Source organism: Podarcis tiliguerta (assembly GCF_965153285.1).
Source record: "Podarcis tiliguerta genome assembly, chromosome: 8".
NCBI classification, from domain to species: domain Eukaryota; kingdom Metazoa; phylum Chordata; class Lepidosauria; order Squamata; family Lacertidae; genus Podarcis; species Podarcis tiliguerta.
The window spans coordinates 82,482,098-82,508,026 of NC_139541.1; the positions used below are offsets into that span (position 1 = coordinate 82,482,098).

Here is a 25,929-nt window from a genome sequence, read left to right on the forward strand (position 1 = left end):
TTTCCTTTTGTAATTATAAAACTTTTAATAAATATTATTTAAAAAAAGAGATGTCAACAAGCAATCGTGTCTTGTATTTAGACAAAGCTGCAGCAACTGTCCCAACTGCCCTTCATCCCTCTGCTGATGGAAAGGGCAGACAGAGCAGGATTGCCTTCAGCCCTGCAGTCCCAGGGCAAGTGGTGACTGGAACCTTTTTGTTTACTCTGGCACACATGAAGAACTCAGTGGGAACAGCTGCTGAGGAGCCGAACTGCCCCATCTCTCTGCTTTGTCATATTTGTGATGGGCTCGGGCTTGGAACCAGAGGAGACTCAGTCTGCACCGGATCCCCTGCCTCAGGTATCACCTGAACCAAGTCTGGGGCTTGATCCTGAAGAGTCCCAGTCGGCACAGGTTCCCCCTGCAACAAACACCAGCTGGGTCGAGTCAGGGGCCTGAGCCTGCCCTGGCTCCAGATGTGGGGGTTCCCAGCTGGGCCATCACTTACAGCTGCTCCACTACCAGTTTGGTCAAGGGAGGCTGAGGCGGCCCCTGGGTCTAGGAGCCCACCGATGTCTCCAGAGCTGCAGAGACTGAAGTCTGAGAGAAGGAGAGACCTTAGTATTCGCAGGATGAGTGCTCGCGAAACAGGGAGGTGAATCGCCGGGGGATCAGGACCGGCCACTACCCCGACAAAGATAAAAGGCTGTCGGACCCCGCCCCAGGTTGCGGGAGCAACATTGCTGTATGCTAGATCCTGCCTGAGATCCTGTACCTGTCCTTGCCTGGTTTCCTGCCTTGGCCCTGTCGGACTGGCTCCTAGCAGAACCTTTGGATTCTGTACCAGTCCTGGACTGCATTTCAAGGGTTACCCCCGGGTCCAGCACAATATTACAATTTCCATTATTCTTTGGGACATTGTTGGTTTATGAAGAATTTATAAACTGCTTAGCTATGGCCCTCAGAATGTGGCTAATTTCATAACGCAGGTGCCACCTACTTTATTTTTTCGAGCAGCAGACTCGAAGCCCTCAGTTGGGTGCAAGAGACTGCAAAGCTGTGAAGTAGACTGGACTAGGGAGTCTAGAGCCTCTCCTATATGAAATATAAATACAATCTTCAATGGATTTTACAGGGACAATAAAGATTTTGTCACAGTTCAATTGGGGTGCCACAATGAAAAGCAACAAGAAAGAGTCTGTTGGACTTTGATGGGTGGTTTTATTATAGTAGAAGCTACTGTAGGCCAGAGCTGCCTTCGTGCTCCTCCTGCTTCTGTTTCCGAGGGAGGGAGCAGCTCAGAAGCCAGTCCAGAGGGTCCCCCAAATAAGGCTCCCCCTTCTGGGTGCAAGCCATGCCCGGGGCTCCGGCTTCGCGGGGGGGGGGGAGCTGGGTGCGCCCGGCTCGCCAAGGGTTAAAAGCAACGGAGCTAGATTCCTAGAGAGGACAGGAAATAAAGGGAGGAGGCTGTCTCCCATCTCTTCCTGCGAGAGAAGAAGGGCTGTTGTCTCTGTGCTCCGCAAGTGCTGCCTCGGTGGCGCCTTCTGGGATCCGGTGAGTCTCCTTTCTCTTCCGCTTAGGTTGTGTTGGGGAGATGGGGGAGTCCCCAGGGGGCAGGGCTGCCAGGAGGGTCCCCCAAGAAGAGAGGGAAGGGGGCCTGGGGAGCTCCGCTTTGCAAGGCTTCCAAGGAACAGCGCAGAAGGCCAGCCACGGGGGCCAGGGAGGCATCCTTCTGAATGACAGCTGCTGGGCTCCAGCCCTGCTGGTGGGCTTCCCAGAAGAGGCCCCAGGTTGGCACCTGAGAGAACAGGAGGCTGGACTGTCCTCACCCAAAAGGAAAGCAGAGCCCAACCTGGTGACAACAGAATAAAGGAGGCAAGGAGGGAGCTGCATGGACTGAGTGGGCACAGATGAATGGTGAGGGGACCAGCTGGGGAACCCGCAAGGGAAGGCGGCTCTGGGCCAGGGGAGGGGTTTGGGGGCAATGATGAGTGGTCAGAGGGAGAAGCCTGGGAGGAGGAGGAGGTGTCTGAAGCTGAGGAGGTAACAGGGCTTAGTGAGCGAGGGGAATCTGTGGCAGAGAGCAATCTAAATGCAGAAGCAGCAGATTAGGATGAGGGAGGCCAAGACGCAGGGAGGATTCCAGCCCTGCCCACAAGTTATTTGGCCCCACCCACTTGGCTCTCGGGGTTCACCAGGTGAAGCTCTGGTCCTCAGGTGGGTGGCCAGGTAAAGATCTGGCCCTCAGAATAAAGAAAGAGGGACCCACCCCAGGAGTCTTGAGAATATGGGAGATTGCAAGTGCTGGAACATGAGAGAGAAGCAGGAAAGAAATGTGCCCTGACATTTGGGGGTGGGAGGGACCCCCAATATTGCCTTGGGTCCCAGTTACACTCAGTACAGATGACTCACTCACTTCCTTCCTTCCTTCTCATCCATTCTGACTTCCTTCCTTCCTTCCTTCTTCCTTCCTTTATTTTTTAAAGAAAGGTCAGTCTGAGTTGTGGTGCAGTGCAGCCCTGGTTCCTAGCAAGACTCATCCACGCTTGGGAGCGAACGTTTCTATTCACCTGACTGTGTATCAGTTTTATATCAGAAAAATATATTTACTTTTTAGGATTTGCTAAAACCTCTCATTAGGACAGGCAGAATTTGGCAGAAGACGTAGGGACTTCTTTTGTTTTCTTGGAGGTGTCCTGAGAACAGAGATGGATGAGCAAGACTCAGCTGGGCCTGAAGCAGCAAGACTTCATTCCATCCAAACTCTTAGCCATGGAGAAATCTGGGGAAAGTCTGTCCAAAGGATCCTGGGTGAGGAGGACACCCTCCGCTCAGGTGTGCAGAGCCAGCAGCTCAGGCGGCTTTGTTACCAGGAGGCCAAAGGACCCCGAGAGGTTTGCAACCGACTCTACCACCTTTGCCGTCAGTGGCTGAAACCAGAAACCCACACAAAAGCTGAGATGCTGGACCTGCTGATCTTGGAGCAGTTCCTGGCTGTCCTTCCACCAGAGATGGAGAGCTGGGTGAGGGGATGTGGAGCGGAGAGCAGTTCCCAGGCGGTGGCCCTGGCCGAAGGTTTCCTCCTGAGTCAGGCAGAGGAGAGAAAGCAGGCAGAGCAGCAGGTGAGAGAGACTTTCCTCTGGATACCCCAAAGGGCTCTGAACTCTGAGAGTATCCCCCAATTCTCTACTAATTTTGTCATCCTTTTTTTGGAAAGGATCCGAGGAATGATATCCGATACCCCTAAAGTGTTTGTGTCCTTTACCATTCCAGTTCGAATCTAATTCTTTTGAATGCTTGTTGCTCTTGCAGGGGAAGGGTCAGTTTCCAGAAATGGGTCTGGATTCTTCTGAGGCAGAGAGAGCTCTGTTGGACTCCAGAGTAAGGCCACTGGGTAAGGAGGAAGGAGTTATTTCTCCCCCATTTTACCACATTATGTTGTTTTCGAAACTAATTTGTGAGTTCTCTACATCTTTTTGGGAGAAGACGCATGAAGCCCAGAGGAGGGGAGATGTATTTTAGCACAACTAATATGTGAAATGGTTACCAACGTCCACGTTTACATGGCTACCCTTAATTTTTTGAAGGCCCACCTGTAGCTTTCTTTCTGAGTGAAGCATGCACTTACCTTTTTCTCTCGTAGGAGACCAAACGATGCCAGCAAGACCTGTTTGTCCATCTTTCCTTGGTGGCGAAGAGGAAGCTGCCCCTGTGGAAGCAGAGCAGGTAGGAGGAAGGAGCCAGGTGGGGAAAGAGGATGTCATGGACGGGTTGGACACAGAGGAAAGGTGGGAGGAACCGCCTAGGAAAGAAGGGCTGAATGCTAAAATAGGCTTCTAAGCAGTTTACACACCACACCAAACAGTGGACAGGATTCACCCCATCAGTTGCACAATGGGGCTTTCCCTCTCTCATCCCCCCGATCATTCCCCTCCGTGCACCTTGATGTTGTCTAAGAGGACAACCTTTTTCCTTTTATTTTAGGGTCCAGTGTGCTTTGAAGATGTAGCTGTGCATTTCACAGACGAGGAGTGGGCGTTCCTGGATCCTGACCAGAGAGCTCTGCACAAGGAAGTCACAGAGGAGAATCGTGGGATCTTGGACTCTCTTGGTAAGGCTTCCTCTTGGATCATCCTATCTCCTTTGAAATTTAAGGCATATCTCTATGGGAGGAACCCCTGATTTTTCGATGGAGCTCAACAGCACCACCCACAGTCCCTGGGATTCTCACACTCCCACAGAAAATCTTGGATTGAAGAGTATTGGCTGCTCACCCTGTGAATATTCTTCCTCCAGTTCTGCCTTTTCAAAGCATGAAACCCAGCCAGATGGGCAGGTTATAAATAATACAATTATTACAATTATTATCATCATCATCATGCCTAACCCCCTCCAAGATGGCTCCCCTTTTGCTCTTGAAGGGCTGGCCTGTCTGCAGCCCCACAGTCTCCCATCAGGGCTCCTTCTCCAGGGGCAGCAGCACAGGAAGGGCCTCAGGAAAGCAGCCATGACTCCAGCAGGGCTGCGAACCATCTGGCCAGATGCAGAGGAGGAGAAGGAGAAGGAAGGGTGACCCCTCTCCTTCCCCTCATAGAGCCAGGGCTGCCAGAGGCGCAGGGTGCTGATCAGGGGGAAAGGAGCTCAGCTGAAGAGCCTCTGGGGGAGATAAGATACCCCTCCGTATTTTTTCTAGGCTCCTCTGAACTGCACAAGGCCTTCTTAAATGTAGGCTTCTAAGGGATTCAGGAAGTTCAAGTAGCTTCTGTCAGGTTTTTTGTTTCCGTTCTTGCTTCTTTCTCTCCTGGGTTGACCAAAGAGACGAGTGACATTGGAGATGGGACAGATCCCATGAGGCTCCAATCTGTTTCTCTCTCAGTTGCAGGTGGTGATGAATTGGAGCTGAAGAACGAGGGAGACCACAACAAAATCCACAGAGTGGGGAAGTCCTATCCATATTTAGAGTGCAGAGAGAGCTTCAGTCAGAGCTCCCATTCCACTTCAAATCAAAGAAATCCCCTTGAGAAGAAACCCTATCAGTGCTTGGAATGTGGAAAGAGCTTCAGGGAGAGAAACAAGCTCACTGTCCATCAGAGAATTCATACAGGGGAGAAACCCTATCAGTGCCAAGAGTGTGGAAAGAGCTTCAGTCAAAAGGGCAGTTTAACTACCCATCAGAGAATTCATACAGGGGAAAAACCATATCAGTGCTTGCAATGTGGACAGAAATTCACCCACAGATCCCATCTCACAACCCATCACAGAATTCATACAGGTGAGAAACCTTATCACTGCTTAGAATGTGGAAAAAGCTTCAGTCACAGAGGCCAGCTTACTGTACATCAAAGATTTCATACAGGGGAGAAACCCTATCAGTGCTTGGAATGTGGAAAGACATTCATTGAGAAGGCCAAACTCACGATCCATCAAAGAATTCACAGTGAGGTGAAACTATTTCAGTGCCAAGAATGTGGAAAGAGCTTCAGACACAAAGGCCAGCTCACCTTCCATCAAACAATTCATACAGGGGAAAAACCTTATCAGTGCTTGGAATGTGGAAAGAAATTCAGAATAAAAAGCCAGCTCACTGTCCATCAGAGAAGTCATACAGGGGAGAAACGCTATCAGTGCCAAGAGTGTGGCAAATGCTTCAGAAAAAAGAACAGTTTTACTTCCCATGAGAGAATTCATAAAGGGGAAAAACCTTATCAGTGCTTGGAATGTGGAAGGGGCTTCATTGACAGACGCCATTTCAGTGTGCATCAGAGGAGTCATTCGGGGGAGAAACCTTATCCGTGCTTGGAATGTCGAAGGGGCTTCATTGACATACGCCAGCTCGCTGTCCATCATAGGATTCATTCGGGGGAGAAACCCTTTCAGTGCTTGGAATGTGGAAAGAGTTTCACTTGGAAAACAAGTTTCACTTCCCATCAGAGAAGTCATACAGGGGAGAAGCCATATCAGTGTTTCGAATGTGGAAAGAGCTTCATTCACAGAGCACTTCTCAGTGTCCATCAAAGAATTCATACAGGGGAGAAGCCATATCAGTGCTTGGAATGTGGAAAGAAATTCACCCAGAGTGCCCATCTCACAACCCATCACAAAATTCATACAGGGGAGAAACCCTATCAGTGTTTGGAATGTGGAAAGAGATTCATTGAGAAGGCCAAACTCACGAGCCATCAAGGAATTCACAAGAGAAAACTATTTCAGTGCCAAGAATGTGGGAAGAGCTTTAGTCAGAGCGCCCGCCTCGCTTCCCATCAAAGAACGCACATTGGGGGCAAATTATAGTAGTGACTGTATACAGATTTAATTTCAGGAGACCTTAGTTCATATGAGGTGAGGATTGCAGTTGGGTTCTTTGCCACATCTGGTGCCCTATAGTAATTCCTACAACATACCCAAGAACTGATTTACAAGTTCTTGGCCAAGGTGTTAATGCCTTCTTCACAGTTTCCTTTCTCTTGGCAGATCAAGACGAGCAGGTGACAGCAAAGGTTGTAATTTGGATTGGGTTGCAAAGCTGGGACAATTAGAATAAGATCCACTAGTTGACTATTGACTCAAAACCCTACAGTGCATTTTATATAATGGACTTTTTATTCTTATTCTTTGTATATCATATTGTTGATTTATTGGTATGGCCGGGGGCTGATGCAAATAAAGATTCATTCATTGAATATTTTCTTCACATCATGCCTGGGGTGAGGGATAAGAGTGATTTGGTGACACTGATGAGATTACTATCCACGCTGAACTTTCCTAGGAAGGATTTTGGGTAAAATTTGTGATAGTTGATTGAATATTAGATATTAAAGACTTTTACTCTGTCCGAAGTGTTCTAGTACTTATTGCATTTAGCCTGTTCAATAGAATGTATTAGGCATGATTTTTGTATGCCTGCATTTTGTAATCCTCATGCCACCCTCCTGTACTGTGATGTGTACATTGCCTGCCGCTTCCAGCCTTATCTGACCCCAAAAGGGCAGGTGATGTTCGGAGAAAGAGGGAGGAGTTGAGCTAGCATCCGTGTGAGAACTCACAAATCTCCTCAAAGGTCTTTGACATCTTTTGGTACCAGGGAAGTAAGATATGGGATTGAAATGTCAACAGTCCCATGGAAGTCCTGGTTGCCATGGGCATGGTGTCAAAGTGAGACATATGAGACTCAAATGACTTGGGCACTCTGGGACACCGCAAGGTAATTTCAGAGGAGTCGATATCCGCATGAAGCCACGCACCCCATGATCTGTAACTTTTCTTGATGCAAGTGGAAGAGTGTTGTGGCATTTTATGAGTCTTTGTGTGCTGTGTATATAATCTTTCTTCTAACATGCCTCCTGGCAGTCTTTTTGAACTAGCCGTTCTGCTGAACAACTGGTTAGCCAGACCGTCCTATTGCAATAGTTTGAATAAACCAGGTCCTTGCAGGATGCTGAGATTGCTCTCATTCTCTTGGTTCTGAGTTTTTGTTTCAAGTATTTCCTCCCCTGGGTCATGAACCGGTGATGTAGAAGCAAATTCTGATCACATGAGCAATTCACATACTTAAGCTTCTCACAGAAGAAAGGAAAGTATTAAGTCAAGGGTTCCCTTTCTGCTGTCCTCCGATCACTCACAATGTGCGTATGCCAAGAGGAAAGAATTGTATCCATGAGGAAGCAGAGTTCTTGGTTCATCCTACGCCAAAGGGAGCAAGAGAAGGATAAGTTTGTTTGCTTTAGGGTCCTCCAGGGTATGCCTTCAAAGATGGAAGGAAGAAGATGAAGGGAAGACCAAAGGCACGAATGCGTTTAAGAGGGAATAGAATCTCATTGCATTGTTTCAATATGATGTTGCATCCCAGGTACAAAGTTTCCATCCTCATTTCCGTTGCTGATTGTGAGGCGGGAGAAGCAAGTTTATATAGTGACATCTAAAAGATACAAGACCAATAAAGCTTATTTTATATACATCGGAAGTTCGGTTTTTTAGAGTCTTTGAAGCTGAATGTTTCGGTTTTCAAATGCCAAAACCCTGGAAGTAATTGCTTCTGTTTTCGAACGCGCCTTGGACGTTGTACAGCTTCCGCTGCGTGTTTTTCCATTTTTTCATTTGCGCCTGAGTTTTCGAATGTCTAACGGATTTTAGTTCTACATAGTGATACAAATAGTTATACAGTGGTACCTCAGGTCACATACGCTTTAGGTTACAGACTCCGCTAACCCAGAAATAGTACCTCGGGTTAAGAACTTTGCTTCAGGATGAGAACAGAAATCATGCTCCGGCGGCGCGGCAGCAGCAGGAAGCCCCATTAGTTAAAGTGGTGCTTCTGGTTAAGAACGGACCTCCAGAACGAATTAAGTACTTAACCCGAGGTACCACTGTATGTAAGTTTATCTAGAGCTTCCACATATCACAAGAAGGGTTTTCTTTATTTGGGAAAATAGGAAATATTAAAAGGAAAATGCTTTACAGTGGTGCCTTGGGTTACAAACACCTCAGGTTGCAAACACTTCAGGTTACAGACTGCACTAACACGGAAGTAGTACCTCAGGTTAAGTACTTTACCTCAGGATGAGAACAGAAATCGCACGGCGTCAGCAGGAGGCCCCATTAGCTAAAGTGGTACCTCAGGAGACCTTCAGAACGAATTAAGTTCGTAACCCGAGGTACCACTGTATTAGGAAGAAAAAAGAAGAGAGTAACGCCGACGGAAATGGGGTTGGGAAGAGGCAGGTGCGGTTTTAAGGCAGTGTTTGGCCTCAGAGTTCAGGTCTCGATCCTTTCAAGGTGCTGTGGGGAAGCTGGGGCGCCCGGCTCGCCAAGGGTTAAAAGGAACGGAGCTGCATTCCTAGAGAGGACAGGAAATAAGGGGGGGATGCGGTCCTCCCGAGCAGAAGCCCATCCCACTTTCCCAGCTTCCTCCCTGCAAGAGGGGGAAGGTGGCTTTCGTCTCCGCTGCAGTTTCCCTTCAGGGACCTGGTGAGTTTCCTCTCTTTTCTGCCTTAGGGTGCATTGGGGAGAAGTGGGGCGGGTCCATGGGGAGCCTGCTCAGCTCCTGCAGGGGGATCCCCAAGCCAGGAATAAGAGGTTCCGCCCCCCTTCCTCTCTGCAAAACCAGGGAGGCTGCAAGTAGCAGGAGGTCTGCAAGTTTCTTCTTCCTTTGCATCAAGACGCCGCTTGCCCCTTTGGGGAGGGGGGGGGGCTTTAGTCAGGAAGAAAAGGGCATGCAATGGAATCCCGATGGGATTGAGGAATCAATTACATTCGTTAGCCCAGGTGGAAACATAGAATCATAGAGTTGGAAGAGACCACAAGGGCCATCGAGTCCAACCCCCTGCCAAGCAGGAAACACCATCAGAGCACTCCTGACATATGGTTGTCAAGCCTCTGCTTAAAGACCTCCAAAGAAGGAGACTCCACCACACTCCTTGGCAGCAAATTCCACTGTCAAACAGCTCTTACTGTCAGGAAGTTCTTCCTAATGTTTAGGTGAGTAGAACTAAAACCTTGGCCTCTATGATAAACAAAGTCCTTCCATGTCACAGTGCGCAGTTAGACCCATGGAACGCCCATCCACAGGAGGAAGGGATGGCCACCAAGCCAGATGGCTTTAGAAGAGGATGAGGCCGATTCAGGCTCCTGGCCCCCACAGTTGGAGGCTGCCACGCTTCTGAATGCCAGCTGTTGGGAAGTGCAGGGGGAGAGAGTTGCCCTGGGCTCCAGGCCTGCTGGTGGGCTTCCCAAAAGGTGCCCCAGGTTGGCAGCTGAGAGCAGGAGGCTGGAGGCTGGACTGTCCTCACCCAAAAGGAAAGCAGAGCCCAATCTGGTGACAACAGAATAAAGGATGCAAGGAGGGAGCTGCATGGACTGAGTGGGCACAGAGGAATGGTGAGGGGACCAGCTGGGGAACCCGCAAGGGAAGGCGGCTCTGGGCCAGGGGAGGGGATTGGGGGCAATGATGAGTGGTCAGAGGGAGAAGCCTGGGAGGAGGAGGAGGTGTCTGAAGCTGAGGAGGTAACAGGGCTTAGTGAGCGGGGAGAATCTGTGGCAGAGAGCAATGTAGATCCAGAGGCAGGAGATTCAGATGAGGGAGGCCAAGAGGTAGGGATGATTCTAGCTGGTCTCCCCTCCTCCTGTGACAAGTTCCCTCCCCCATCATCATAATCAATTACTTGATGTTCACCCAAAATTCCCATGGCAGATTAAAACAGCATATCACAATATTAAGAAGAGTATAAAATTGTTACTATCACAGAAATAAGCGAAATACTATATCTCTCTCTATTTAAAACACCATCTTTTGGCCTCACACACAAGTTATTTGGTCCCACCCACCTGTTCTTTGGCCAGGTGAAGTTCTGGCCCTCAGAATAAAGAGAGAGGGACCCACCCCAGGAGTCTTGAGAATGTAGGAGATTGCAAGTGCTGGAACATGAGGCAGAAGCAGGAAATAAATGTGGCCTGACATTTGGGGGTGGGAGGGACCCCCACTATTGCCCTGGGTCCAGATGACATCCTTCCTTCCTTCCTTCCTTCCTTCCTTCCTTCCTTCCTTTATTTTTTAAAGAAAACTCAGTCTGAGTTGTGGTGCAGTCCATCCCTGGTTCCTAGCAAGACTCATCCACACTTGCCAAGGGAATATTTCTATTCACCTGACTGTGTATCAGATTTACCGGTACAGTAGTGCCCCGCAAGACAAATGCCTCGCAAGACGAAAAACCTGCAAGACGAAAGGGTTTTCCGTTTTCAGAGGTGCTTCGCAAGACGAATTTCCCCATGGGCTTGCTTCGCAAGACAAAAACGTCTTGCAAGTTTGTTTCCTTTTTCTTAAAACCGTTAAAACCCAGGGTGCATTGCTTCAAGAGGTGCAGTTGCGACTTGATTTCGAGGAGCAACTCATAGCACGCGGTCTGGTAGCCGTTTTTGCGATTTCTGCGATTTTTGAAGACTTCTGTGATTTTTTGAAGATTTTCCAGAACTTCTTTTGCAGCCATTTGGTAAGTTAAACTTTTAAAACTTTTTAAAACTTTTTTGGGGTTTTTGGATTTTGGGTTGGGGTGTTAGGAATTGAAGGACTTGGTGTTGGGGAAGGGTCTGCAAGAATCTGGAAGCTTGTGGGGGTTTTTTCCTGATTTTTCCTGATTTTTTGGGACCATTGGGGCAAACTGCACTTTTTGAAAAAAAAAAATCAGGCTTTGGATTTCTGAGTGGAGGGTGGCTGGGGGTGTTCAGGGAACTGTTGAGAAGGGGTTTGCAAGAATCTGGAAGCTTGTGGGTTTTTTCTGATTTTTTTCTGATTTTTTGTGACCTTTGGGGCAAACTGCATTTTTTGAAAAAAAAAATCTGGCTTTGGATTTCTGTTGAGAAGGGGTTTGCAGGAATCTGGAAGCTTGTGGGGGTTTTTCTGATTTTTTTCTGATTTTTTGGGACCATTGGGGCAAACTGCATTTTTTGAAAAAAAAATTTCCTGGCTTTGGATTTCTGTGTGGTGGGTGGCTGGGGGGGTTCAGGGAATTGTTGAGAAGGGGTTTGCAAGAATCTGGAAGCTTTTGCAGGTTTTTCTGCAGTTTTCTGACTTGCTGTGACCATTGGGCCAAACTGCCTTTTTTGAAAAAAAAAATCTGGCTTTGGATTTCTGTGTGGTGGGTGGCTGGGGTGGTTCAGGGAATTGTTGAGAAGGGGTTTGCAAGAATCTGGAAGCTTTTGCAGGTTTTTCTGCAGCTTTCTGACTTGCTGTGACCATTGGGGAAAACTGCCTTTTTTGAAAAAAAAAAATCTGGCTTTGGATTTCTGTGTGCAGGGTGGCTGGAGGGGGGTCAGGGAATTGTTTTATGGGAGGTTTGGTGCTTTTGGATTTTTTGGATGCGCAGCACTGATTTTCTCTTTTTGGGGTTTGCGAAAGTAGGAGCAGTGCTGCCATGGGGCCCAAGAAGACTGCTGCTGTGGAAGCCAGCGAGAGGAAGAAGGAGAAGGTCACCCTGGAAATGAAGAAGGAGATCATCCGGAAGCACGACGGTGGAATGCGTGTGACGGACCTCGCCAGGGAGTACGGGAGGAATCCATCAACCATCGGGACCATCCTGAAGATGAGGGAGAAGATCCTTGCGACGGACGTGGCCAAGGGAGTCACCAGGATCGTCAAGAACCGCCCAGCTGTTCTGGAGGAGGTGGAGAAGCTGCTGCTCATCTGGTTAGAAGAGAAGCGGCGTGCAGGGGACACAGTGACTGAGGCCGCAATTTGTGAGAAGGCCAAGGCCTTGCACGCAGACCTCGTCCAGCAACAGCCAGGAACCTCAGGCGAGCCTGAAGTCTTCAAGGCAAGCAGAGGCTGGTTTGACCGGTTCAAGACCAGATCTGGAATCCACAGGGTGGTCAGGCATGGAGAGGCTGCCAGTTCAGATGTTCCTGCGGCTGAAGACTTTGCAGCGGAGTTCCTGGAGGTTGTGAAGACGGAGGGCTACGTTCCACAGCAGGTCTTCAACTGTGACGAGACCGGGCTGTTTTGGAAGAGGATGCCCAAAAGGACATCCATTACTCAGGAGGAGGCCAGGTTGCCTGGCCACAAGCCCATGAAGGACCGTCTGACCCTGCTCCAACGCAAGCGGCGACCTGAAGATCAAGCCCCTGCTGGTGTACCACTCTGAGAACCCACGGGCCTTCAAGAGACACAAGGTCGACAAGGAGCAGCTGAGTGTCATGTGGCGATCCAACAGTAGGGCTTGGGTCACACGTGTGCTGTTTGTGGACTGGGTCAATCTTGCTTTTGGCCCTGCTGTCAAACAGTACCTGCTGGACAATGACCTGCCACTGAAGGCTTTGCTCTTGATGGACAATGCTCCTGCTCATCCTAAAGGCCTTGAGGCGGACTTGTTGGAGGAGTTCAGCTTCATAAACATCATGTTCCTGCCGCCTAACACCACACCACTTCTCCAGCCGATGGATCAGCAGGTCATCGCCAATTTCAAGAAACTGTACACCAAGGAGCTTTTCAGGCGATGCTTCGAGGTGACCGATTGCACCACCATCACCCTGCGGGAATTCTGGAAGGAGCACTTTGACATCGTCACCTGCTTGAAGATGATCACCACGGCCTGGAATGGGATCAGCCAGAGGAATTTGAATTGCGCTTGGCGCAGCCTGTGGCCGGACTGTGTGGCACCAAGTGACTCTGATGCACCAGAGTCAACAGTGGTGCAGGACATTGTTTCCCTGGGGAGGAGCATGGGCCTGGAGGTCACAGAGGAGGACGTCAGCGAGCTGGTGGAGGAGCACGACCACGAGCTGACCACCCAGGAGCTCAAAAAAAATCTTTATTCGGCTTTACGCCCATAATGAAACACGACACAACAGAACAAAACAAATCAAATAAAACAGCGGACTCATACAAAACACACGTAGTATGACACCGTTCACAACTCACAAGGACATATATTAGCCATTCATAAGAAAAGTTTAAGGTTAAAATTAAAAAATTTTAAGGACTACTCTAAAATCAGTATCTGATGGCATTATAAAAAATTCTTATAGCTTTCAATAATCAGCTAACATTCCATTCCATCTCTTATACGAGAGGACGGCTGTTAGGAATTTAGCAACCTGTAGGGTAATATAAGGATCCACATCCTGAAGTGCCCAGGCAAGGTGTAGGTCTACTGGTTTGCCAGCCATAGGCTGGATTATGGAATTTAGTATGCTAGCACGGGCTGAGCTATATAAAGGGCAAATAAACATAACATGATGAAGAGATTCGGATGTTTTCATTTCACAAGCACACATTGAAGGGACTTGGCCCTTAGAAAATCTATGTCTCAGCACGTTTGTTGGAAAGACATTGAACCTAGCTCTAATGAAGGCATATAGGTGAGATGCGGCCATAAGCGATGTTAAATAGGACGGAGCGCGGTAGATGGGGGTTATGCCAAAGTTTAACGGTGAGCATACTCCACCAGCAGCTACGAAATTTTGGTATAGCTCCGCGTCATCCAGCCTTTGGTTAATACACCTTTTTGCCACATTTAGATCCAGCTTGAGCAATTCAGTGGGCGAGATCTCATAGGACAGCAGTTTGGCATGGATTTTTCCTCACCACAATTTTGTGAAGTCATTACGCCACATGCATTGAATGAGATAGTGGTTCAGGAGTTTATGCCAAAGTGATATCCAATAAATCAAAACTCTCCTCCATATAACTAACTCCACTGAGGGGATCTTCATTTCTAGGCGAATAGCCGCATTACTTACACATGTTGGTAATTTTAGAAGTCGGCGTAAGAATTGGCTTTGAAGTGACTCTAAAGGTGAGAGGTTTGCAAAGGCAGCCCATAAAGGTGCAGCATAGGCTATTGTAGCCATCACTTTAATGCTTTACACTTTCAAGGTCGCAGGGATGAATAGGGCCCCCTCAGAGTAGAAAAAACGGAGGAGGGAGTATGAAAGGGCCTTCGTCTTATTTTGAAGATACTCAATGTGCGCTTTCCACCCTAAGTTGTATTGAAAATAAATTCCTAAATATTTAAATTTATGTACTTGTTCAATTTTCATGCCCTCCAGTTTCCATGAATAAAGTTTTCGACTCCTTGAAAATATCAGTACTTTGGACTTGGTGTGGTTGATAGACAGGTGATTAGAGTGGCAATATGTCGCAAAGATCTTTAGCGCCCTCCTTAAACCCACTCTGGAGTAAGAGAGTAGTACCGCGTCATCTGCGTAGAGAAGTAAAGGGCAACGGTAATCTGCTATACACGGGGCGTGGATAAATTTTTGTGAGACGGCTAATGGGTTCCTCATATCACTGATAAATAAGTTAAAAAGAAGAGGCGCTAGAATACAACCCTGGCGAACACCCCTATTTACTGGCACTGGATTGGTCAGGTCTCCAGCAGGGGATAATCTCACCCTGGCCACGGACCCGGCATGAAGTTGGGAGATAAGCCACAGGAGCCTTCTATCTATTCCCCAACAGGCAAGTTTATCCCAAAGTAAGTTCCTCGGAATACTGTCAAACACAGCTTTCAAATCTATGAAAGCTGCGCAAAGTTGGCCCCGTCGAGGTGTCGAGTATTTCCGGGCTAAGTGATAAAGAATAATTGCCTGATCTGTTGTGGACCACCCAGGAGCTTGTTGAACTGCAGGCAGGGGCTGCGCAGGAGCAGGCCTCGCTGGAAGAGGAGGAAGCAACTGAGGAACGGCTGTCCTCCAAAGAACTGAGGGACATTTGTCTCAAGTGGAAAGATGTGCAGGCTTTTGCAGAGCGGCACCACCATGACAAGGACCTGACCCATGACCTTGCGTACAGTTTCGACACGAGGGTCATGTCGTCTTTCAGGGAGGTCCTGAAAAGGCGGATGAAACAGCAGACCATAGACAAGTTCTTCACCAAGAAGCAAAGAGGAGAAGAGGTACCGTCTTTGAGTCGTCCCCCAGAGTCTTAGAAAATGCTTCTCTGCCATGTCTACAAAGATAAGTTATTTTTCCTTCCATTTTTGAAATGCTCTTTAGAGTATGTGTGACTAAAGAGCACTTAATAAACTGATATTGTACCAAACTTGGCTTTGTTCCGACTTTTTTTGACCATAGGAACGCATTAATTGATTTTCAATGCATTCCTATGGGAAACCGTGCTTCGCAAGACGAAAAATTCGCTAGACGAAAAAACTCACGGAATGAATTATTTTGGTCTTGCGAGGCACCACTGTATATCAGAAAAATATATTTTCTTTTTAGGATTTGCTAAAACCACTCATTAGGACAGGCAGAGCTTGGCAGAAGACGTAGGGACGTCTTTCGAATTCCTGGAGGTGTCCTGAGAACAGAGATGGATGAGCAAGACTCAGCTGGGCCTGAAGCAGCAAGACTTCATTCCATCGAAACCCTTAGCCATGGAGGAATCTGGGGAAAGTCTGCCCAGAGGATCCTGGGTGAGGAGGACACCCTCCGCTCAGATGTGCAGAGCCAGCAGCTCAGGCGGCTTTGCTACCAGGAGGCCAAAGGACCCCGAGAGGTTTGCAACCGACTCTACCACCTTTGCCATCAGTGGCTGAAACCAGAAACCCACACGAAAGCTGAGATGCTGGACCTGGTGATCTTGGAGCAGTTCCTGGCTGTCCTTCCACCAGAGATGGAGAGCTGGGTGAGGGAATGTGGAGCAGAGACCAGTTCCCAGGCGGTGGCCCTGGCTGAAGGTTTCCTCCTGAGTCAGGCAGAGCAGCAGGTGAGAGAGACTTTCCTCTGGATAATTTCATGGGGCTCCAAACTTGAGGGAGAGTATCCCCCAATCCTCTACTAATTTTGTCATCCTTTTTTGGAAAGCATCCGAGGAATGATATCTGATACCCCTAATCTAATTATTTTGAATGCTTGTTGCTCTTGCAGGGGAAGGATCAGTTTCCAGAAATGGGTCTGGATTCCTCTGAGGCAGAGAGATCTCCGTTGGACTCCAGAGTAAGGCCACTGGGTAAGGAGGAAGGAGTTTTTTCTCCCCCATTTTATCACATTATGTTGTCTTTGAAACTAATTTGTGAGTTCTTTACATCTTTTTTGGAGAAGACACATGAAGCCCAGAGCCCAGAGAAAGGGAGATGTATTTTAGCACAACTAATTTGTGAAATGGTTACTAACGTCCACATTTACATGGCTACTCTTACTTTTTTGAAGGCCCACCTGTAGCTTTCCTTCTGAGTGAAGCATGCACGTACCTTTTTCTCTTGTAGGAGACCGAACAATGCCAGCAAGACCTGTTTGTCCATCTTTTCTTGGTGGGGAAGGGGAAGCTGCCCCTGTGGAAGCAGAGCAGGTAGGAGGAAGGAGCCATGTGGGGAAAGAGGATGTCATGGACGGGTTGGACACAGAGGAAAGGTGGGAGGAACCGCCTAGGAAAGAAGGGCTGAATGCTAAAATAGGCTTCTAAGCAGTTTACACACCACACCAAACAGTGGCCAGGATTCACCCCATCATTTGCACAATGGGGTTTCCCCCCTTTCATCCCCCTGTCATTCCCCTCCGTGCACCTTGATGTTGTCTAAGAGGACAACCTTTTTCCTTTTCTTTTAGGGTCCAGTGTGCTTTGAAGATGTAGCTGTGCATTTCACAGACGAGGAGTGGGTGTTGCTGGATCCTGACCAGAGAGCTCTGCACAAGGAAGTCATGGAGGAGAATCGTGGGATCTTGGACTCTCTCGGTAAGGCTTCCTCTTGGATCATCCTATCTCCTTTGAAATTCAAGAGATATTTCTCCTTTGAAATTCAAGAAATATTTCTCCTTTGAAATTCAAGAGATGGGTGGAGCCTCGGATTTTTCGATGGGGCTCAACAGCACCACCCACAGCCCCTGGGATTCTAACACACCCACAGAAAACATTGAATGGAAGAGTATTGACTGTTTTCCCTGTGAATATTCTTCCTCCAGTTCTGCCTTTTTAAAGCATGATACCCAGCCAGATGGGTGGGTTATAAACAATAAAATTATTACAATTATCATCAACATCATCATGCCTATCTCCCTCCAAGATGGCTCCCCTTTTGCTCTTGAAGGGCTGGCCTGTCTGCAGCCCCACAGCCTCCCATCAGGCCCCCTTATCCAGGGGCAGCAGCACAGGAAAGCAGCCATGACTCCAGCAGGGCTGGGAACCATCTGGCCAGATGCAGAGGAGGAGGAGAAGGAAGGCTGACCCCTCTCCTTCCCCTCATAGGGCCAGGGCCGCCAGAGGCGCAGGGTGCTGAGCAGGGGGAAAGGAGCTCAGCTGAAGAGCCCCTGGGGGAGATAAGATACCCCTCCGTATTTTTCCCAGGCTCCTCTGAACTGCACAAGGCCTTCTTAAATGTAGGCCTCTAAGGGATTCTGGAAGTTCAAGTAGCCTCCGTCAGATTTTTTGTTTCTGTTCTTGCTTCTTTCTGTCCTTAGTTGACTTAAGAGGCGAGTGACATTGGAGATGGCACAGATCCCATGATTAGGCCAAACAAAATCCATCCCAGAATATAACCAGGCTTTTTGAATCTCAGGCAGTGAACCCTGTAGGGAGACCTCACATCTAACTCCCTTCAGTTCTTCCTGGGTCACAAGCACTACTTAGCAGTACTCCATAATTGGTGGTTCCATTGCTTCCTCAGGCTCCAATGTATTTCTCTCTCAGTTGCAGGTGGTGATGAATTGGAGCTGAAGAACGAGGGAGACCACGACAAAATCCACAGAGTGGGGAAGTCCTATTCAGAGTGCAGAGAGAGCTTCAGTCAGAGCTCCCATTCCACTTCAGATCAAAGAAATCCCCTTGAGAAGAAACCCTATCAGTGCTTGGAATGTGGAAAGAGCTTCAGGGAGAGAAACAAGCTCACTGTCCATCAGAGAATTCATACAGGGGAGAAACCCTATCAGTGCCAAGAGTGTGGGAAGAGCTTCAGTCAAAAGGGCAGTTTAACTACCCATCAGAGAATTCATACAGGGGAAAAACCTTATCACTGCTTGGAATGTGGAAGGGGCTTCATTGACAGACGCCAACTCACTGTCCATCAGAGGATTCATTCAAGGGAGAAACCTTATCGATGCTTTGAATGTGGAAAGAGCTTCAGTCAGAGCACCCAGCTCACTTCCCATCACATACTTCATTCTGGGGGGAAACCATATCAGTGCTTGCAATGTGGAAAGACTTTCACTTGGAAAATAAGTTTCACTTCCCATCAGAGAATTCATACAGGTGAGAAACCTTATCAGTGCTTGGAATGTGGAAAGAGCTTCAGGGAGAGAAACAAGCTCACTGTCCATCAGAGAATTCATACAGGGGAGAACCCCTATCAGTGCCAAGAGTGTGGGAAGGAGCTTCAGTCAAAAGGGCAGTTTAAATTCCCATCGGAGAATTCATACAGGGGAGAAACCTTATCACTGCTTGGAGTGTGGCAAGAGCTTCTTTCGAAGAAGCCAGCTCACTGTCCATCAGAGAATTCATACCGGAGAGACACCCTATCAGTGCTTGGAATGTGGAAAGAGCTTCAGTCACCAAGGCCTGCTCACTGTCCATCAAAGAATTCATACAGGGGAGAAACCATATCAGTGCTTGGAATGTGGCAAGAGCTTCCTTCAAAGAGGGCACCTCATGGCCCATCAAACAATTCATACCAGAGAGATACCCTATCAGTGCTTGGAATGTGGAAAGAGCTTCAGTCACCAAGGCCAGCTCAATGTCCATCTCAGAATTCATACAGGGGAAAAGCCATATCAGTGCTTGGAATGTGGAAAGAAATTCACCCAGAGCACCCATCTCACAATCCATCACAGAATTCATACAGGGGAGAAACCCTATCAGTGCTTGGAATGTGGCAAAGGCTTCAGAAAAAAGCGCAGTTTAACTTCCCATCAGAGAAGTCATACAGGGGAAAAACTGTATCGGTGCCAAGAGTGTGGCAAGAGCTTCAGAAAAAAGAACAATTTTACTTCCCATGAGAGAATTCATAAAGGGGAAAAACCTTATCAGTGCTTGGAATGTGGAAGGGGCTTCATTGACAGATGCCATTTCAGTGTCCATCAGAGGATTCATTCAGGAGAGAAACCCTACCAGTGCTTGGAATGTGGAAAGAGTTTCACTTGGAAAAGAAGTTTCACTTCCCATCAGAGAAGTCATACAGGGGAGAAGCCATATCAGTGTTTCGAATGTGGAAAGAGCTTCATTCAAAGAGCCATTCTCAGTGTCCATCAAAGAATTCATACAGGGGAGAAGCCATATCAGTGCTTGGAATGTGGAAAGAAATTCACCCAGAGCGCCCATCTCACAACCCATCACAAAATTCATACAGGGGAGAAACCCTATCAGTGCTTGGAATGTGGAAAGAGATTCATTGAGAAGGCCAAACTCACGAGCCATCAAGGAATTCACAAGAAAAAACCTTTTCAGTGCCAAGAATGTGGGAAGAGCTTCAGTCAGAGCGCCCGCCTCGCTTCCCATCAAAGAACGCACATTGGGGGCAAATTATAGTAGTGGCTGTATACAGATTTAATTTCAGGAGACCTTAGTTCGTATGAGGTGAGGATTGCAGTTGGGTTCTTTGCCACATCTGGTGCCCCATAGCTATTTCTACTACCTACCCAGAACTGTGACTTTCAAGTTCTTGGCCAAGGTGTTTAATGCCTTCTTCACAGTTTCCTTTCTCTTGTCAGATCAAGATGATCAGGTGACAGCAAAGGTTGCAATTTGGATTGGGTTGCAAAGCTGGGACAATTAGAATAAGATCCACTAGTTGACTATTGACTCAAAACCCTACAGTGCATTTTATATAATGGACTTTTTATTTTTATTCTTTGTATAGTGTTGGACTATATTAGGTTCTGCACTGACAATGTAACACGGGGGCGCTGGATAAAGATCTACCCAAACAGGAAGCCCTGGATGACAAGGGAGGTCCAGGGGTTGCTAAAGGCAAGAAATACTGCTTTCAGAAGTGGAAATAAGTCGCTGTACAGCTTAGCTAGAGCCGATCTAAAGAGAGGTATCCGTGTAGCAAAGGAGGCGTATAGACAGCGGCTGGAGAATCATCTACAAAGTAACAACAACAGGCAGGTGTGGCAAGGTGTACAAGAATTAACAGGGTGTAAATCCAAGGACTCCCTGGCAGACGAGGGAGGGGCATCCCTCGCTGAGGATTTGAATGCCTAGCAACACCTGCTGAGGCTTTACCAACACCAACACCACTCCCTGTGAAGGCTTTGCCATCATCACCACCATTACCATCATCAGTACAAAGGAATGTAGTAGTCTCTGTGGAAAAAGAAGAGATGAGGAAGGTGTTGAAGGGAATCAACCCAAGGAAGGCCACAGAGCCAGATGGGGTAGCTGGAAGGGTATTGAGAGACTGTGCAGATCAACTAGCAGGAGTTTTCACTGGGATTTTAAATCAATCCCTAGCCCAGGCTATTGTTCCATCCTGCCTAAAGTCCTCTATTATCGTTCCAATAGCAAAAAAACCTAACCCGGAAGATCTGAATGATTTTCGTCCAGTAGCACTCACACCTATAATCATGAAGTGCTTTGAAAAGCTGGTACGGAATTATGTCATTGCCTGCCTACCAGAGGGACTGGACACATTCCAATTTGCTTATAAAACGAAAAGATTGGCAGAGGACGCTGTGGCGATTGCCCTCCATGCCGTCCTTGCACATTTGGAGCAGCGGGGGGGGGGGGGTATGCCAGACTGCTTTTTTTAGATTTTAGCTCGGCATTTAATACCATTCTACCACAACGTCTGATGTCTAAACTGGAAGATCTGGGGCTTCCGTTATCACTTTGTGGGTGGATATTGGACTTTTTGTCAGACCGCCCCCAGAGGGTTCGGTTGGGCCCTTATACCTCTAATATGCTTAAGACTAACATAGGAACACCACAGGGATGCGTACTCAGTCCGCTCCTTTATATTCTTTACACGTACGATTGTGTCGCTACTCACCCTAGTAATAGGGTTGTCAAATTTGCAGATGACACAACCGTGATTGGGCTCATCTCTGAAAGGGAGGGTGAAATGGATTATAGAGATGAGGTGGAGCGGCTGACAGAGTGGTGCAGAGCTAACAATTTGCTCATAAATACAAGGAAGACAAAGGAACTTGTGGTGGACTTCAGGAGACAGAAGAGCAATGTCCAGCCACTTTTGATTGATGGGGTCTGTGTGGAGAGGGTAACAACGTTCAGATTTTTGGGCATTGAATTACAAGAGGATCTGTCCTGGAGTGTCAACACAAGGGGGCTTGTGAAGAAGGCGCAGCAGAGACTGTATTTTTTGAGAATACTAAGGAAAAACCATCTTCCGCAGAAACTGCTGCTTGCCTTCTATCACTGTGCCATTGAGAGCGTGCTCACTTTATGGCTTATGTGTGTGGTACGGAAGCTGTACTACCCAGGACAGGATGGGGTTGCGCAGAGTTGTTAAGGCAGCAGAGAGCATTGTTGGCTGCCCACTCTCCACCTTAGAGCAGATTTATGCCACAAGGTGCCATAGGAAGGCACTGGACATAGTAAAAGATCCATCGCATCCTGGTCACTGTCTCTTCGAGCTCTTGCCGTCGGGACGGAGATACAGGACGATGAAGACAAGAACGAGCCGTCTTAAGAACAGCTTCTTCTCCAGAGCGATCTCGGCCCTGAATGGGAAGCCCGGATTTTGAAAGTCACCTAATCACCCTTGCTGTATTTTACTATATTGTTTAATTAGTGTTTTTATGGAGCAGCCAAGTAATTTCGTTGTCCCCAAAGAGGGCAATGACAATAAAGATATTATTATTATTATTATTATTATTATTATTATTATTATTATTATTATTATATTGTATTGTTGTTTTATTGGTATGGTGGGGGGCTGATGCAAATAAAGATTCATTCATTGAATATTTTCTTCACATCATGCCTGGTGTGAGGGATAAGAGTGATTTGGTGACACTGATGAGATTGCTGTCCACGCTGAACTTTCCTAGGAAGGACTTGGAGTAAAATTTGTGATAGTTGATTGAATAATAGATATTAAAGACTTTTATTCTGTCCGAAGTGTTCTAGTACTTATTGCATTTAGCCTTTTCAATAGAATGTATTGGGCATGATTTTTGTATGCCTGCATTTTGTAATCCTCATGCCACCCTCCTGTACTGTGTGAAGCTGTGATGTGTACATTGCCTGCCGCTTCCAGCCTTATCTGACCCTAGAAGCGCAGGTGATGTTTTCAGAAAGAGGGAGGAGTTGAGCTAGCATCCGTATGAGAACTCTCATATCTCCTCAAAGGTCTTTGACATCTTTTGGTACCAGGGAAGTAAGATATGGGATTGAAATGTCAACAATCCAATGGAAGTCCTGGTTGCCATGGGCATGGTGTCAAAGTGAGACGTATGAGACCCAAATGACCTGGGCACTCTGGGACACAGCAAGGTATTTTCAGAGGAGTCGATATCCGCATGAAGGCACGCACCCCATGACCTGTAATTTTTCTTGATGCAAGTGGAAGAGTGTTGTGGCATTTTATGAGTCTTTGTGTGCTGTGCATATAATCTTTCTTCTAACATGCCTCCTGGCAGTCTTTTTGAACTAGCTGTTCTGCTGAACAACTGGTTAGCCGGGCTGTCCTATTGCAATAGTTTGAATAAACCAGGTCCCTGCAGGATGCTGAGATTGCTCTCATTCTCTTGGTTCTGAGTTTTTGTTTCAAGTATTTCCTCCCCTGGGTCACAAACCGGTGATGTAGAAGCAAATTCTGATCAAATGAACAATTCACATACTTAATATTTTCCTTTTTTCTGTGAGAAGCTTAAGTCAAGGGTTCCCTTTCTGCTGTCCTCTGATCATTCACAATGGGCGTATGCCAAGAGGAAAGAATTGTATCCATGAGGAAGCAGAGTTCTTGGTTCATCCTACGCCAAAGGGAGCAAGAGAAGGATAAGTTTGTTTGCTTTAGGGTCCTCCAGGGTATGCCTTCAAAGATGGAAGGAAGAAGATGAAGGGAAGAGCGAAGGGCAGAAATGCATTTAAGAGGGAATAGAATCTAATTGCATTGTTTCAATATAATGTTGCATCCCCGGTACAAAGTTTTCATCCTCATTTCCGTTGCTGATTGTGAGGCGGGAGAAGCAAGTTTATATAGTGACATCTAAAGGATACAAGACCAATAAAGCTTATTTGATATACATCGGAAGTTCAGTTTTTTAGAGTCTTTGAAGCTGAACGTTTTGGTTTTCAAATGCCGAAAACCTGGAAGTAATTGCTTCTGTTTTCGAACGCGCCTTGGACGTTGAACAGCTTCCGCTGCATGTTTTTCCATTTTTTCATTTGCGCCTGAGTTTTCGAATGTCTAACGGATTTTAGTTCTACATAGTGATACAAATAGTTATACAGTGGTACCTCAGGTCACATACACTTTAGGTTACAGACTCCGCTAACCCAGAAATAGTACCTCGGGTTAAGAACTTTGCTTCAGGATGAGAACAGAAATCATGCTCCGGCGGCGTGGCAGCAGCAGGAAGCCCCATTAGTTAAAGTGGTGCTTCAGGTTAAGAACGGACCTCCAGAACGAATTAAGTACTTAACCCAAGGTACCACTGTATGTAAGTTTATCTAGAGCTTCCACATATCACAAGAAGGGTTTTCTTTATTTGGGAAAATATATATTAAAAGGAAAATGCTTTACAGTGGTGCCTTGGGTTACAAACACCTCAGGTTGCAAACACTTCAGGTTACAGACTGCACTAACACGGAAGTAGTACCTCAGGTTAAGTACTTTACCTCAGGATGAGAACAGAAATCGCACGGCGTCAGCAGGAGGCCCCATTAGCTAAAGTGGTACCTCAGGAGACCTTCAGAACGAATTAAGTTCGTAACCCGAGGTACCACTGTATTAGGAAGAAAAAATAAGAGAGTAACGCCGACGGAAATGGGGTTGGGAAGAGGCAGGTGCGGTTTTAAGGCAGTGTTTGGCCTCAGAGTTCAGGTCTCGGTCCTTTCAAGGTGCTGTGGGGAAGCTGGGGCGCCCGGCTCGCCAAGGGTTAAAAGGAACGGAGCTGCATTCCCAGAGAGGACAGGAAACAAAGGGGGGGGGGATGCGGTCCTCCCGAGCAGAAGCCCATCCCACTTTCCCAGCTTCCTCCCTGCAAGAGGGGGAAGGTGGCTTTCGTCTCCGCTGCAGTTTCCCTTCTGGGACCTGGTGAGTTTCCTCTCTTTTCTGCCTTAGGGTGCATTGGGGAGAAGTGGGGAGGGTCCATGGGGAGCCTGCTCAGCTCCTGCAGGGGGATCCCCAAGCCAGGAATAAGAGGCTCTGCCCCCCTTCCTCTCTGCAAAACCAGGGAGGCTGCAAGTAGCAGGAGGTCTGCAAGTCCCTTCTTCCTTAGCATCAAGACGCGGCTTGCCTCTTTGGGGAGGGGGGGGGCCTTGAGTCAGGAAGAAAAGGGGATGCAATGGAATCCCGATGGGATTGAGGAATCAATTACATTCGTTAGCCCAGGTGGAAACATAGAATCATAGAGTTGGAAGAGACCACAAGGGTCATCGAGTCCAACCCCCTGCCAAGCAGGAAACACCATCAGAGCACTCCTGACATATGGTTGTCAAGCCTCTGCTTAAAGACCTCCAAAGAAGGAGACTCCACCACACTCCTTGGCAGCAAATTCCACTGTCAAACAGCTCTTACTGTCAGGAAGTTCTTCCTAATGTTTAGGTGAGTAGAACTAAAACCTTGGCCTCTATGATAAACAAAGTCCTTCCATGTCACAGTGCGCAGTTAGACCCATGGAACTCCCATCCACAGGAGGAAGGGATGGCCACCAAGCCAGATGGCTTTAGAAGAGGATGAGGCCGATTCAGGCTCCTGGCCCCCACAGTTGGAGGCTGCCACGCTTCTGAATGCCAGCTGTTGGGAAGTGCAGGGCGAGAGAGTTGCCCTGGGCTCCAGCCCTGCTGGTGGGCTTCCCAGAAGAGGCCCCAGGTTGGCACCTGAGAGAACAGGAGGCTGGACTGTCTTCACCCAAAAGGAAAGCAGAGCCCAACCTGGTGACAACAGAATAAAGGATGCAAGGAGGAAGCTGCATGGACTGGGTGGGCACAGAGGAATGGTGAGGGGACCAGCTGGGGAACCCACAAGGGAAGGCGGCTCTGGGCCAGGGGAGGGGTTTGGGGGCAATGATGAGTGGTCAGAGGGAGAAGCCTGGGAGGAGGAGGTGTCTGAAGCGGAAGGGGTAACGGGGCTTAGTGAGCAAGGGGAATCTGTGGCAGAGAGCAATGTAGATCCAGAGGCAGGAGATTCAGATGAGGGAGGCCAAGAGGTAGGGATGATTCTAGCTGATCTCCCCTCCTCCTGTGACAAGCTCCCCCCCCCCCATCATCATAATCAATTACTTGATGTTCACCCAAAATTCCCATGGCAGATTAAAACAGCATATCACAATATTAAGAAGAGTATAAAATTGTTACTATCACAGAAATAAGCGAAATCCTATATCTCTCTCTATTTAAAACAC

General features: G+C 47.7%; 4 protein-coding genes and 1 long non-coding RNA gene across 5 annotated transcripts in view; 4 read left to right on the forward strand and 1 right to left on the reverse strand.

Annotated features, from left to right (window-relative positions):
* The window catches only part of LOC310684888, a 239,051-nt gene that overhangs the window by 21,642 nt on the left and 191,480 nt on the right, over positions 1-25,929 (reverse strand). The gene's annotated exons all lie outside the window — the stretch shown is intronic.
* LOC310684216 (uncharacterized protein) overlaps positions 1,488-25,929 on the forward strand; it is a 34,584-nt gene continuing 10,142 nt past the window's right edge. Inside the window, exons 1-3 of the mRNA XM_083454889.1 lie at positions 1,488-1,536; positions 2,600-3,104; positions 16,339-16,420. Coding sequence (XP_083311015.1) covers positions 2,691-3,104; positions 16,339-16,420 — 496 coding nt within the window. The 5' untranslated portion in view covers positions 1,488-1,536; positions 2,600-2,690. The remainder of the gene's footprint in view (positions 1,537-2,599; positions 3,105-16,338; positions 16,421-25,929) is intronic.
* LOC310684391 (uncharacterized protein) lies at positions 3,546-7,432 on the forward strand. Its single transcript, XM_083455475.1, has 4 exons — positions 3,546-3,708; positions 3,967-4,093; positions 4,859-5,254; positions 5,339-7,432. Exons 1-4 carry the CDS (start codon positions 3,601-3,603, stop codon positions 6,271-6,273), a joined length of 1,566 nt encoding a protein of 521 aa, XP_083311601.1. The 5' UTR covers positions 3,546-3,600; the 3' UTR covers positions 6,274-7,432.
* LOC310684217 (uncharacterized protein) overlaps positions 8,805-25,929 on the forward strand; it is a 43,505-nt gene continuing 26,380 nt past the window's right edge. The window contains exon 1 of the mRNA XM_083454891.1: positions 8,805-8,946. The gene's annotated coding sequence lies outside the window, so the exon portion shown is untranslated. The remainder of the gene's footprint in view (positions 8,947-25,929) is intronic.
* Positions 11,873-20,252, forward strand: LOC310684586 (uncharacterized protein). The gene is made up of 4 exons (XM_083455941.1): positions 11,873-13,262; positions 15,081-15,403; positions 18,101-18,332; positions 18,670-20,252. The coding sequence occupies exon 4, from the start codon at positions 19,049-19,051 to the stop codon at positions 19,922-19,924; it is 876 nt and encodes a 291-aa protein (XP_083312067.1). The 5' UTR covers positions 11,873-13,262; positions 15,081-15,403; positions 18,101-18,332; positions 18,670-19,048; the 3' UTR covers positions 19,925-20,252.

What these genes read in the sequence shown, in the direction of transcription:
- LOC310684391 (XM_083455475.1), top strand. Translation starts at nt 3,601, where the DNA reads ATGCACTTACCTTTTTCTCTCGTAGGAGACCAAACGATGCCAGCAAGA. An exon ending in CCCCTGTGGAAGCAGAGCAG is followed by an intron (nt 3,709 to 3,966) that starts GTAGGAGGAAGG and finishes CTTTTATTTTAG; the next exon opens with GGTCCAGTGTGCTTTGAAGA. An exon ending in TGGGATCTTGGACTCTCTTG is followed by an intron (nt 4,094 to 4,858) that starts GTAAGGCTTCCT and finishes TTTCTCTCTCAG; the next exon opens with TTGCAGGTGGTGATGAATTG.
- LOC310684586 (XM_083455941.1), top strand. Translation starts at nt 19,049, where the DNA reads ATGGCCCATCAAACAATTCATACCAGAGAGATACCCTATCAGTGCTTG.